Source organism: Tupaia chinensis, unplaced genomic scaffold (assembly GCF_000334495.1).
Source record: "Tupaia chinensis unplaced genomic scaffold, TupChi_1.0 Scaffold000178_1, whole genome shotgun sequence".
In the NCBI taxonomy this organism is placed as follows: domain Eukaryota; kingdom Metazoa; phylum Chordata; class Mammalia; order Scandentia; family Tupaiidae; genus Tupaia; species Tupaia belangeri.
This window is the reverse complement of record NW_006159653.1, coordinates 1,338,852-1,349,809: the sequence shown is the minus strand read 5'-3', so window position 1 is coordinate 1,349,809 and position 10,958 is coordinate 1,338,852. Positions and strand designations below refer to the sequence as shown.

Here is a 10,958-nt window from a genome sequence, read left to right as displayed (position 1 = left end):
GCTCGGTGCAGCACCGTGGAGGCCTGACTGCTGGCGCGGCCGGCTGCAGCCTGCAGGGCAGTTCCGGCAGCCGAGACCCGGAGCTTGTCCGGGCACCACCTGGCCTGTGGGCTCGCAACTGGATTTCCAGAAAGGAGCGTGGCTGTCCAAGCACCCTGCGGGCTGCTCGGCAGGGCGGACTGGACCTGGGCCCAAAGCTCAGGCTGCTCAGAGCCACCGTGGGTGCTGTTCCTGTTCTTAGGCCTCAAGGGTGGGGTGACGGTGAGTTCCCGAGCCCGTCACTGCCCCCTGACACTGGGTCGGAGAGGGTGAGGTCAGCCTGCCAGTCATGGTCATGTGCGGTGGGCAGCAGGCGTTGGAGAAGGGGAGGGAGGAGCCTGACTCAGGACCACATGGCCCGAAGGTAGGGTGGGAGCCGGCAGTACCCACAAGCTCGAGCCTTTGGGGGCTCGCTGGGGTCTCGGTGTGGCCCAAGGGGGCCCCTCCAGGTCATCTGTCTCCTGAGGCAGCTGCCGCCCGGGGTCCTCTTACTGCCCTCCTCCACTCCAGCCCCTCCCCTAGCCCTTCATCAATCTCCCCGCCCCCCACCAGTGGTCAGCACCTGCCGAGGGCCAGTGGGGCGAGCCAGGGCCAGTTGATGCCACGTGGCCTTGGTCCAGCCATGTACATGGAGGGACAGAGGTGGGCCAGGGAACTGGGCGGGGCGGCCCCAGTCTCTCAGCTTGCCGAAGCTCTAAAACTCGTAGTAAGACGCCTAACGTAGACTCCCCCTGGGCCACCTGCGGGCGCGAGGTCCACAGTGCAGAGGGCGCTGGGTGGTGTGCTCACCTCTGGAGTCTCACTGCAGAGCCTCGTCGTCCCCAGCCCGGTGCCCTCCCACCCCTGCCTCTGCGCTGGCTGCCATAGGTCCCATCTTCGTGGCTGGCCGGTGTGCCCATCGGTGTGATGAAGGCCATCCACCTTGTGGCAGGGGTTGGCGCGTGGTTCCTTTTCATGACTGGACCATCCTCTGTCCTGTGGCTGTGCTGCGTGACCATCCACCCTTCGGAGCTGGGTCTTTCCACTATGGGGCTGTCGTGGGTCATGCTGTAAGCCTGTGGGGGCAGGTGCCCCTTGGGGGCCTTGCTTCCAGGGCCTGGGTATATACCCGGGTGTGGACGCTGGCCCGCCGGAGCGAGTGGCCCTGCCCTGAGATGGCTGCTTCCCGCCCGTGCCCATGCTCTGAGCCGAGGGCAGCCCTTGTGGTTAGCAGGCATGGGAGTCTGGTGGGTAGGGTGCCTGCTGGCTGGCCGTCGTGGCTGCTCGGTGCCTGTGCTAAGACCTGGGTGGCGAGGGCCTTGCTTGCTCTGCCAGGCAGCCGATCACCCGGCTGTGAGCGCGGTGCACGCCCTGGAGTGGGGGAGGTACCTGCAGCTGTGTGTCTTGGGGGCCAGAGAGACCGTGTGAGAGATGGCCATGGAGGTGGCCGGGGCTGGGCTCGCAGTGGGCAGTGTGGCCATGGGGCTGAGGGACAGTCTCCAGAGAGCCCCCTTGGGGACAGACTGCGCCTCGGTTCCGTGTTTGACCCTGCAGGTCAGGGTAGGCAGGGCGGGTGGGCAGGTGTGGATGCCGCATCCTGGCTTGCCCGTCAAGCTCCCTCCAGGTGGGCGGGTGTGGATCCCGCTTCCTGGCTAGCCTGCCATGCTCCTTCCAGGCCCCCTACAACGTGTCTCCCCGAGTCGCACAGATGAGCAGCGTGGAGCTGGACGATGAGCTACTGGACCCGGTGAGTGTGGGACGGGGCGCCAGGCCAGCGCACAGGCCCCAGCTAAGAGTGCTGGAGTGGCACGGGGAGCTGGTGACGGCGCTTGAGGTCAAGGCTGGTCCTGGGGTAGGGCGGGGAGCCCCGGGAACGCAGAGGGGCAGTGATGGCCCGTCCTCAGAGGGTTGGGTTCTGGCATCTCGCTGAAGGGCCTCCAGCCCTGTCTAGCTGGGCGAGCGTTTCCTGAGCCCACCCTGTCAGCATTGGGTGTACCTGCTTCTCAGGTGCCTTCCTCATGGAGCGCAGGGGCTTTCCCCATGTGCATGGTGCCCTCTCATGGCAGGCTCGGTGCAGTCGGAGACACCATCCGCGGGATTGGCACATGGCAGCCCCTTCGGCTCTCCAGCTCTCGGGATCCTGGGCGACCATGCACACCCCGTGTGGTCCTCACGCTGCGCTGTGTGGTGGGCCATGGCTTACCAGCCACGTGACACCCAGAACATTCTCGCGTGTGGCATTGTTTTAACCTTTTTCTTGGGCCTGCAGGTGGCATGATGGTTAAGGCACTGGACTCACACATCCAACCGTGATTTGAGTCCTGGACTCAGCGGCTTGAAACTCATGCTAGGCCTGTGTGTGCCCAGAATCCCAAGAGGGGAATGGGGAGGGGGATTGCGGCATGACCGTCTCCTCCATCCCTATGGGTGGTTTCTCACTTCCTTTGCAATTTTTTAAAGAGATTTTTCGCTATTGTGTGCGTGCACTCTCCAGAAAGAGAAAGATCTGGAGAGAAAGCAAGAGATCACTCCCCAGGGAGGGTGGCCCCACCCTTCTCCTCCAATCTCCTCTTGGGATCGTAGGCACGCATGCACACATGCCTGGTGTGAGTTTAAGCTGCCGGGTCCAGGACTTGAACTGTGGTCGACCACATGGGAGTTCAGCAATGTAACCATTATGCCATCTGCTGGCCCCCCTTTTTTCTAAGAGAGACTTTTGCTATAGGGTGCCTGTGCTCACTAGAGAGACAGACAGACAGAATTCACCTCTCAGTAGGGATAGCCATGCTGTAACCTCTTCTCCGTTCTCGGAATTCAGGACACATGCTCCTCCTGTGAGTTAGCGTGTTTTTGTTTTCATTTTTTGAAGAGGTTTCTATGCTACAGGGTGCGTGCGCTCACCAGAAAGACACACAGAGACAGAAAGCGACAAATCACCCCCCAGGGGGGATGGCCACACCACAATCCCTTCTCCATTCTCCTCTCGGGATCTTGGGGACGCACGCACACACGCCTGGTGTGAGTTTAGGCTACTGGGATCCGGGACTCGAACTGTGGTCGAGTACATTGGAGGCCAGTGACATAGCCATTATGCCAACTGCTGGTCCCAGTGTTTTGTTTTGTTTTGTTTTAATAAATATTTAACATTTAAGTTTATATATTTATGTATTTATTTTTATAATTTGGCCAGAGAGGGATAGAGTGGGAGGGAGGGAGGGAAAGTGAGAAAGCAAGCCGCCAGGTCTGTGACACTGTGGTTGGCCACTGGGAGTCCAGGACCCTTAACCACCAGGCCACCTGCCGGCCCCCTGGTGTGAATGTTAAGCCACCGGGTCCAGCACTCGAACAGCAGCCGACCCTGACTCCATCTGCTGGTCTCCTCGCTCTGTGTGTCTGGGCGAGTGCGTGCGCCCTGTGGCAGAATCTTCAGCACGTCCTCGTCCGTGGTCGAGTGCACGTGCAGGCTCACGAGGGAGGGGCTCCAGAGGCCTGGCCGCTGCGGGGGACTGCGCCCGCCCGTGGGAGCCGGCCTCGTCTCCCCCCGATGCTGTCCTTTGAGGCGCAGAGCTTTTCCATTTTGACGAAGTCTGACTTTTCTCCTTCTTCTGTCGTTGCTAATGGTGCTGTATGTAAAGGTGCTGTCACGGGGGCCGGTGGGTGGTGTGATTAAGGTACTGGACTCCCGCGTGGCTGACTGCGGTTCATATCCCGGACCCGGCAGCTTGCTTTCTCACTTTCTGTCTTTAGTCAAATTCAAAAAATTATGATAAATAAAATTAAATTTTAAAATTTTAAAAAACGTTGGTATCGTGGGCGGTGGAGATGGGTCCTCACGTCTACTTCGGCAGACCCTGGCCCGGCAGGACAGTGGGCGCTCTGGGCAGACCACAGGCCAGACTGCTCTCGGCACCGCCCCCGAGTGGGCGCCCCCTGCTGGCTGGCCACAGGTACCCTCCGCCACGCCTCCTCGGGCTCTGAGCCGGCAGAGCTTGTTGGGCACCTCGCTGGGGTCCTTCCCCGTTGGTGCAGGACAGTCTGGCTGTCCCAGGAAGAGCCAGCCGGTCCTCCTGTGTCCATGTCCGAGGGCCGAGTCTGCCCCCCTGTGGTATCTGCATTTGCCTTTGGCATCAGGATGGGCCTGGCCGTGAGGTGTGGTGGGGACGGTCCCCACCTCAGGCGTCACAGGCCTGCCTTTACCCTCCAGGATGTGGACCCACCACGCCCCTTCCCCAGGGAGATCCCGCACAATGAGAAGCTCCTGTCCCTCAAGTACGAGGTAGGCCTCCCCCGCCCCAGCCCAGGCCTCTGCTGCCCTGGGGCGTGGGGCGTGGGTGCGTGACGCCGCCCTGTCTGCAGAGCCTGGACTACGACAGCAGCGAGAACCAGCTATTCCTGGAGGAGGAGCGGCGGATCAACCACGCGGTGAGTGGCCAGTGCCGACCCGCGCTGTGGTGCTGGGCCGTAGAGGGGAGGCGCTTGTACCTGGTCCCCGTGAGGTGGCCCTAGTGCTGCTGTTCTGCCGCCTTCCTGAGCTCCAGTTCTGGGACCCTGCTCGAGGCCCCGGCTTGCAGTGCTTGACCTGGTACCGAACCGGTGGGGACAGTGTCGTGCGGTCGTGACGGGAAAGGCCGTTCTCGGCTGTCGGCTGGCACCCTGCGCGCCTGGGCCAGCTGTGGATTTGCCAGAAGGTCACCCACCTCCCCCGGTTGCCCACATGGCCCCGAGCCGGCAACCTGCTTGGCCGTCAAGACGGTGCCCCAGGGCTGGTGCCACCCTGACAGCTGTCCACAGGCCTTCCGGACGGTGGAGATCAAGCGCTGGGTGATCTGCGCACTCGTCGGCATCCTCACGGGCCTGGTGGCCTGCTTCATCGATATCGTGGTGGAGAACCTGGCCGGCCTCAAATACCGGCTCATCAAGGACAGTATCCTCCGGCCGCCCGGCCGAGCCGGACCCAGCCAGGGGGCGGGGCGAGGGGCAGAGAGGGCCCGGGGTCCCGTGGGAGCTGCCTGCCCTCCTTGACGAGCCCAGACATCGACAGGTTCACGGAGAAGGGCGGGCTGTCTTTCTCCCTCCTGCTGTGGGCCTCGCTGAACGCGGCCTTCGTGCTCGTGGGCTCGGTGATCGTGGCCTTCATCGAGGTACGTGGCCGGCGGGGGTGCCCCGCATCTCAGGCCCGGGTGGCTTGGGGCTTCCAGAGGACAAAGCGGGTGCCAGCGGGGACCCAGGCTCCGCCAGGCCAGGCCTTGCAGATTGTCACGGCCCGGCTGTGAGGCCACCAGGCACGACCACAGCCTCTCCGCAGATTCACAGCCACCACGGCCCACACCTCGCACTCAGCCTGGGAGTGGGCGCTGGCCCTGCCTGCACAAGGCCCTGCCACAGGGAAGTGGCCATTCCCCAGAAGCCCTCCCAGGCCCCCTCTGCCCCCTTTCTCACCACGGACGACAGGAGACCTACCACCAGAACCTTCTGTCAGTGCACTCTGGCCCAGAGTGTCCCCAGGCTGCTTCCAGCCCACCCTGGTCCCGCAGAGTTGGCCCCGGAGGTGCCTGCCTGGGACTGGATAGCCCCAGTGGACGGACTCACTGCCGGGTCCTGAGGGCCACGCCCACTCAGCCTCGCCTCCTTTTCAGCCGGTGGCTGCTGGCAGCGGAATCCCCCAGATCAAATGCTTCCTCAATGGGGTGAAGGTCCCCCACGTGGTGCGGCTCAAGGTGAGGTGCTGGCCAGACACGTGCATGGCCCCCGCAGGCTCAGGAGCAGGCCCGTGGCCACGCCCGGCCCAGCCTGTGTGGCTGGCGCTGTGCCCGTGCGTGCTGGCTGGCAGGTTGCGGGGAGGGCCACGCTGCTGCACGTGCCCAGTCTCCCTCGTGCGTGCTAAGTGATACACGCTCATGTCACAGGCCCTCGTAGCTGTGTCAAGTCCATCTGTCGGCCCGCGTGCGTGTTGTACGTGTGGGGGTAGCTTTGCTCTAGAGCGTGTGTTCTTGCCAGAGAGGGAGAAAGAGGAAGTGAGAAGTTGTCCTCGGGGGAAGCCACACCACAGCTCCTCCTCTGCTCTCGGGATTTCGGGTGCACACACACCCGGCGTGGTTTCCAAGCCATCGGGTCTGGGACTCTAGCTGTGCAGGGTGTGGTCTAGCTGCCTTCATCTCCACACCACCTGACTGGTCCGCTTGTCCTCCCCGAGGGCCGCCAAGTCGGCACAGGCTGCGTAGCTCCGGCCCTCCCAGCGCCGTGGCCCTCGTCCTGCTCACGGCAGCAGCTCCCCATCTCTGGGGCTGACCTTCCCTGCCGAGCCCCGCAGAGGTGCTGCTGTGCCCAGGGGCCTGGCAGGTGTGCTTCGCGCCGCAGAGCAGGATCCACTTGGCACTGCTAGGAGTGGCATCTGGCCTGGGTGGCCCTCACAAGGCTGGCTGGGACCTTGTAGACTTTTTTTTTTTTTAATTATTTAATTTGACCATAGAGAGGGAAAGTGAGAGGGAAAGTGAGAGGGAAAGTGAGAGAGAGGGTAAGTGAGAGTTCCGGGCCTTGAACCATGGTTGGCCATGTGAGAGTCCAGCATCCAAACCACCATACCACATGCCAGCCCCCTTCTAGAATGCTTTTTCCCAAAGCCCTTTGCTTAGCCAACTGACTGGATTCCGAGATTGTCGTAGGATCTTTGGCATAGAGCTGTTTTCATGGGGTCACCCTCTGTCGGGCCAGTGCATGGGAGGGGGCTTAGGGGTGTGAGTTGCCAGTGCCAGCGCGTGGCAGCCAGCCTGCAGCTCACCCTCAGGGGCTGTGAGTGCCCGCTGGGCGCCGCCCCCACGGCTCCCGACCTGGCTCGAGGAGACTGACCCAAACGTGGCTCAGCTGGGGTGTGGGGGCAGGATGGCGCAGCACATGGGCCCGGGGCGGGCCGAGTGATGGCATGCCCTGTGCCCAGCTCCACCAATGGGACCAGTGCTGCTGAGCGGGGCGGCGGAGGAAGGGCTGCCTGTTGGCTCGCCGCTTGCCGTTGCTTCTGGAGGGCCAGAGAGCTGCCCTGTCCGCGTAGCCAAGGCCTGGCGTGTGCAGGGGCACAGTCGTGGCAGTGGGAGGGCACCAGCCCGGAGCCCCTGCGCTGGCTTTGCGCCGCCCTGTGGGCCCTCACCCTCCAGGTGCCACCAGCTGGTCACAGCCACCGTGTGTCAGCTTCCTGGACCTCTGGTGCTCTCCTGTGTTCCAGACGTTGGTGATCAAAGTGTCTGGGGTGATTCTGTCCGTGGTCGGGGGCCTGGCCGTGGGAAAGGTAAGCACATGCTACAGGCCCGGCCCTGCCCGCTGCCCGGCCCTGCCCGCTGCCCTCAGCGCTGCCCCTCCTGCGCCCTCAGGAAGGGCCAATGATCCACTCCGGCTCGGTGATCGCCGCCGGGATCTCCCAGGGCAGGTCCACGTCGCTGAAGCGAGACTTCAAGGTGAGCCCTGGGCTGCCACGGTGTCGGCAGTGGACGCGCCGCCTCCCCTCGGACCCTGGGCATGGCCAGGACGGGCCTGGCTCTGCTGCCTGTGAGCCTCTGGTGCCCCGTGGGGTGTGCGCTTTGCGTGGGAAGGGTCTTGGCGCTGAACATTCTCCGGATGCACGGCTTGGAGAGGTCAGAATATTCACTTCCAAGACGCTGCTTGGAATTGTCTTGCTGCCATTTTGTCACATTTCCCAAAAAGCCACCTGCGCTTTGGTGGCCTCACCCTGGGTCTGTGTGAGTCAGACAGCCGATGTCGCGCAGCCTGTTCCGAAGGTCAGGAGCGAGTGCGTGTCCCCGAGTCGGGACCCCGGGAAGTCGTGGCGACGCCTCGCACAGCGCACCGACACAGCCACTGTGCCGTTCCGGCTGTCAGCGCACGGGCACATGGCGGGCGTCTCTGCTGCCGGCTAACACGAAGCGCCACCACTCCTGCCTCATCTGCCGTCCTGGGTCTTCGGCCCGGCTCCTTCACTCTGCACCCTGGTGGCCGGCAGCCAGCCCCTTTCTGAGACGTGCTCAGCACACTCGCCTCCGTTCCCGTTTCAGATCTTCGAGTACTTCCGCAGGGACACGGAGAAGCGGGACTTCGTCTCGGCAGGAGCTGCGGCCGGAGTGTCCGCTGCGTTTGGAGCCCCCGTGGGTGAGGAGGGCTTGCCCTGGGGAGCTGGGAGCTGGCCACCGCTGTCGGGAAGCCTCCCGTGTGTGCTGTGGCAAGTGGGTGGAGATGGGACCGAGAGCGGCGGATAGGCCCGAGGCCCCTCACACAGCACGGCCCCCAGGGCCTCCCCTCGTGGTCTGTTCTGACGGGCCCTGCCCTCAGGTGGAGTGCTCTTCAGCCTGGAGGAAGGCGCCTCCTTCTGGAACCAGTTCCTGACCTGGAGGATCGTGAGTGCCTGCAGCCCTGCCCCAGCCCATGCCTTCCCTGTGCCCAGGTGCACTCTGCTCGGCCCAGGCACTGTCCCCAGGTTCCTGTCGGGCTGTGGTTGGAGCCACGTCCCCAACGGGTCCCTTGGGCCCTCAGCTATAGAGCAGAGCCCCCAGACCAAGCCCTGCCCGCTCTTGTCTGGGAACTACGACCCCAGGAGGGCAGGCCCGAGGCTGCGGCCCTTCTGCTCTGCCCTGAGGGTCTCCAGGCCGGTGACCCGAACGCCGTGGGATGGGGAGGGCCGGACTGTGCACTGCAAGACCTCACCTGTGTCCGCAGTTCTTCGCGTCCATGGTGTCCACCTTCACCCTGAACTTCGTCCTGGGCATTTACCACGGCAACATCTGGGACCTGTCCAGCCCGGGCCTCATCAACTTCGGGAGGTTTGACTCGGAGGTATCTGCTCTCGCCACCTGTGCCCAGGCCAGGACCCTTGCTGGGTTTGGCCTGGGGCATCTGACCATGTGTTCAACCGTGGTTCGAGTCCCGGACCTGGTGGTTTAAGAAGCACACTGGGTGCATGTGCAGAAGAGGAGAGCGGTGGGAACCAGCAGTTAGCGTAACGGCTATGTCGCTGGACTCCCACGTAGTCGACCGCGGTTCGTGTCCCGGACCTGGTGGCTTAGAACTCACGCCGGGCACGTGTGCGTGCATGCCCAAGATCCCGAGAGGAGAATGGAGGAGAAGGGACTGTGGCGTGACCATCCCCCCTGGGGGGTGATTTCTCGCTTTCTGTCTCTATGTCTCTGTCTGGCGAGAGCACGCGCCCTATAGCGAAAACCTCTCCAAAAAAAAAAAAGTGGAGAGCAGTGTGGCCTCCCAAGGTCGCTTCTCGTTCTCCCTCGCCCTCTCCTCTCTGGTGAGTGCGTGTGCCCTGCAACACAAACCTATTACAGACAGAAAGCACCCGCACGCCCCTGCTCCTGCCGGAGCGTGTCAGACAGGCTGTTCCAGGCGGGAGGGCCCAGAGCCCTGGGCATCTGCACGGCAGCTGAGTTGGGCCGCCCCGCTCTGGTTTTCTGGGCTGGCTCTGGACTTGAGCTACAGTGCCCGTGGGGACCTCAGGGTGCCCGTCGTGGTCACCCGGTGTCTGGGCAGTCCTGTCTTCATGGCTGGAAACTGGCCGTGAGGCCAGTGCCTCAGGGCTCTCTGAGAGACCGCCAGCCTGTGAGCCACCTACGTGCCGCCTCGGCCGCCTGTGCGTGGTGTCTGGTCCCAGCCTGCGCTCTCCTCTCTCCACACAGAAGATGGCGTACACGATCCATGAGATCCCTGTCTTCATCGCCATGGGAGTGGTGGGTAAGGCCCTCTCACCGCGTGGCAGGGGGACAGGCCCGCGTGAGGACTCGGCCCCTCCCACCGGGGAGCTGTGACCCTCATCGGGAAAGCAAGGCAGGCTGGGAGCGTGTTCTCTCTGAAAGGCAGGTGGGCCCTGGCAGCCGGCGTTACTCTGTAAAAGCCCTTTCCTGGTAGCAGGCAGAGCCTTGAAGAAACGAGCTCACCCATCCCTCAGGGGAGCTTCGCTGGGACTGTCCCTTCCCACAGGCCTCGGGTTTCCTTGCACCCAGAGACCTTCAGGGACCCCGCTCCTCTGCTCTGTGTAAGGGCCCGGGTCTTTCCTCCCGGCTGTAGGTGGCGTCCTTGGGGCCGTGTTCAATGCCTTGAACTACTGGCTGACCATGTTCCGAATCAGGTGAGGAGGAGCCCAGCTGCTGATGCCATGCTGCTGGCCACGCACGGGCCCTCTGGAAGCGGTCGTGTGGTTGCAGGCTCTGCCCTGCAGGGCCGGGGTGATGGCCGTGTGTGGACTGGCCCTTGCAGACATGTGGGGAGGTAACGCTGGGCACTGGCCTCCTGAGTGAGGGCCCCGGTCACAGGCCCGGCCTGGACAGGCAGGCAGGTCCGTGGCTCCAGGTCCTGCTGCGGCACAGTAGGCGGGCCTGGCCGGCCTCAGCGTGTCCAGCTGTGCAGCTGCCCCCAGCGTCAGTCTGCCCCCGTCCTCAGACGGGCAGGGGTGGAGCCAGCACGGGCCGTGGCTGAGGGATCTGTTAGCGCAGGGACTTGGTTGCCATGGCCGCCCCCCCGTCCCCGTGTGCCTGTCCCTGCGACCCGGCCCACCCTGACTTATGTCCTAGGTATATCCACCGGCCCTGCCTCCAGGTGGTCGAGGCCATGCTGGTGGCCGCCGTCACCGCCACGGTCGCCTTTGTGCTCATTTACTCGTCCCGGGACTGCCAGCCTCTGCAGGGCAGCTCCATGTCCTACCCGCTCCAGGTAGGCCGGGCCGGGCAGTGTGTCCTGGCCCCTTCCCCTCCTCAGATCCAGGCATGCGGCTGTGGGCCGCCCGAGTGCCCTTAGCCCTCATCCCCTCCTGGAGGCCTCACCTGTCACCTCCTCTTCACCCCACTACGGGGGCTTGACGAGGACTTGGGGGACCTTCTGAGCCTAGCAGATGCTTGTGGCAGGACTCCTCAGGGCTCTGTGCCCTGTGGTGAGCTGACAGGGCATCCACGGGAAGAGCG

The 10,958-nt window shown here is 63.7% G+C and overlaps 1 protein-coding gene across 1 annotated transcript in view; it reads left to right on the top strand.

Moving 5' to 3' along the window:
• Positions 1-10,958, top strand: part of CLCN7 (Cl-/H+ antiporter 7) — a 24,193-nt gene that overhangs the window by 8,168 nt on the left and 5,067 nt on the right. Inside the window, exons 4-17 of the mRNA XM_027771005.1 lie at positions 1,694-1,765; positions 4,223-4,294; positions 4,375-4,440; positions 4,810-4,942; positions 5,050-5,159; positions 5,655-5,735; positions 7,235-7,297; positions 7,380-7,463; positions 8,058-8,151; positions 8,332-8,396; positions 8,716-8,832; positions 9,681-9,735; positions 10,069-10,129; positions 10,572-10,710. Coding sequence (XP_027626806.1) covers positions 1,694-1,765; positions 4,223-4,294; positions 4,375-4,440; positions 4,810-4,942; positions 5,050-5,159; positions 5,655-5,735; positions 7,235-7,297; positions 7,380-7,463; positions 8,058-8,151; positions 8,332-8,396; positions 8,716-8,832; positions 9,681-9,735; positions 10,069-10,129; positions 10,572-10,710 — 1,212 coding nt within the window. The remainder of the gene's footprint in view (positions 1-1,693; positions 1,766-4,222; positions 4,295-4,374; positions 4,441-4,809; positions 4,943-5,049; positions 5,160-5,654; positions 5,736-7,234; positions 7,298-7,379; positions 7,464-8,057; positions 8,152-8,331; positions 8,397-8,715; positions 8,833-9,680; positions 9,736-10,068; positions 10,130-10,571; positions 10,711-10,958) is intronic.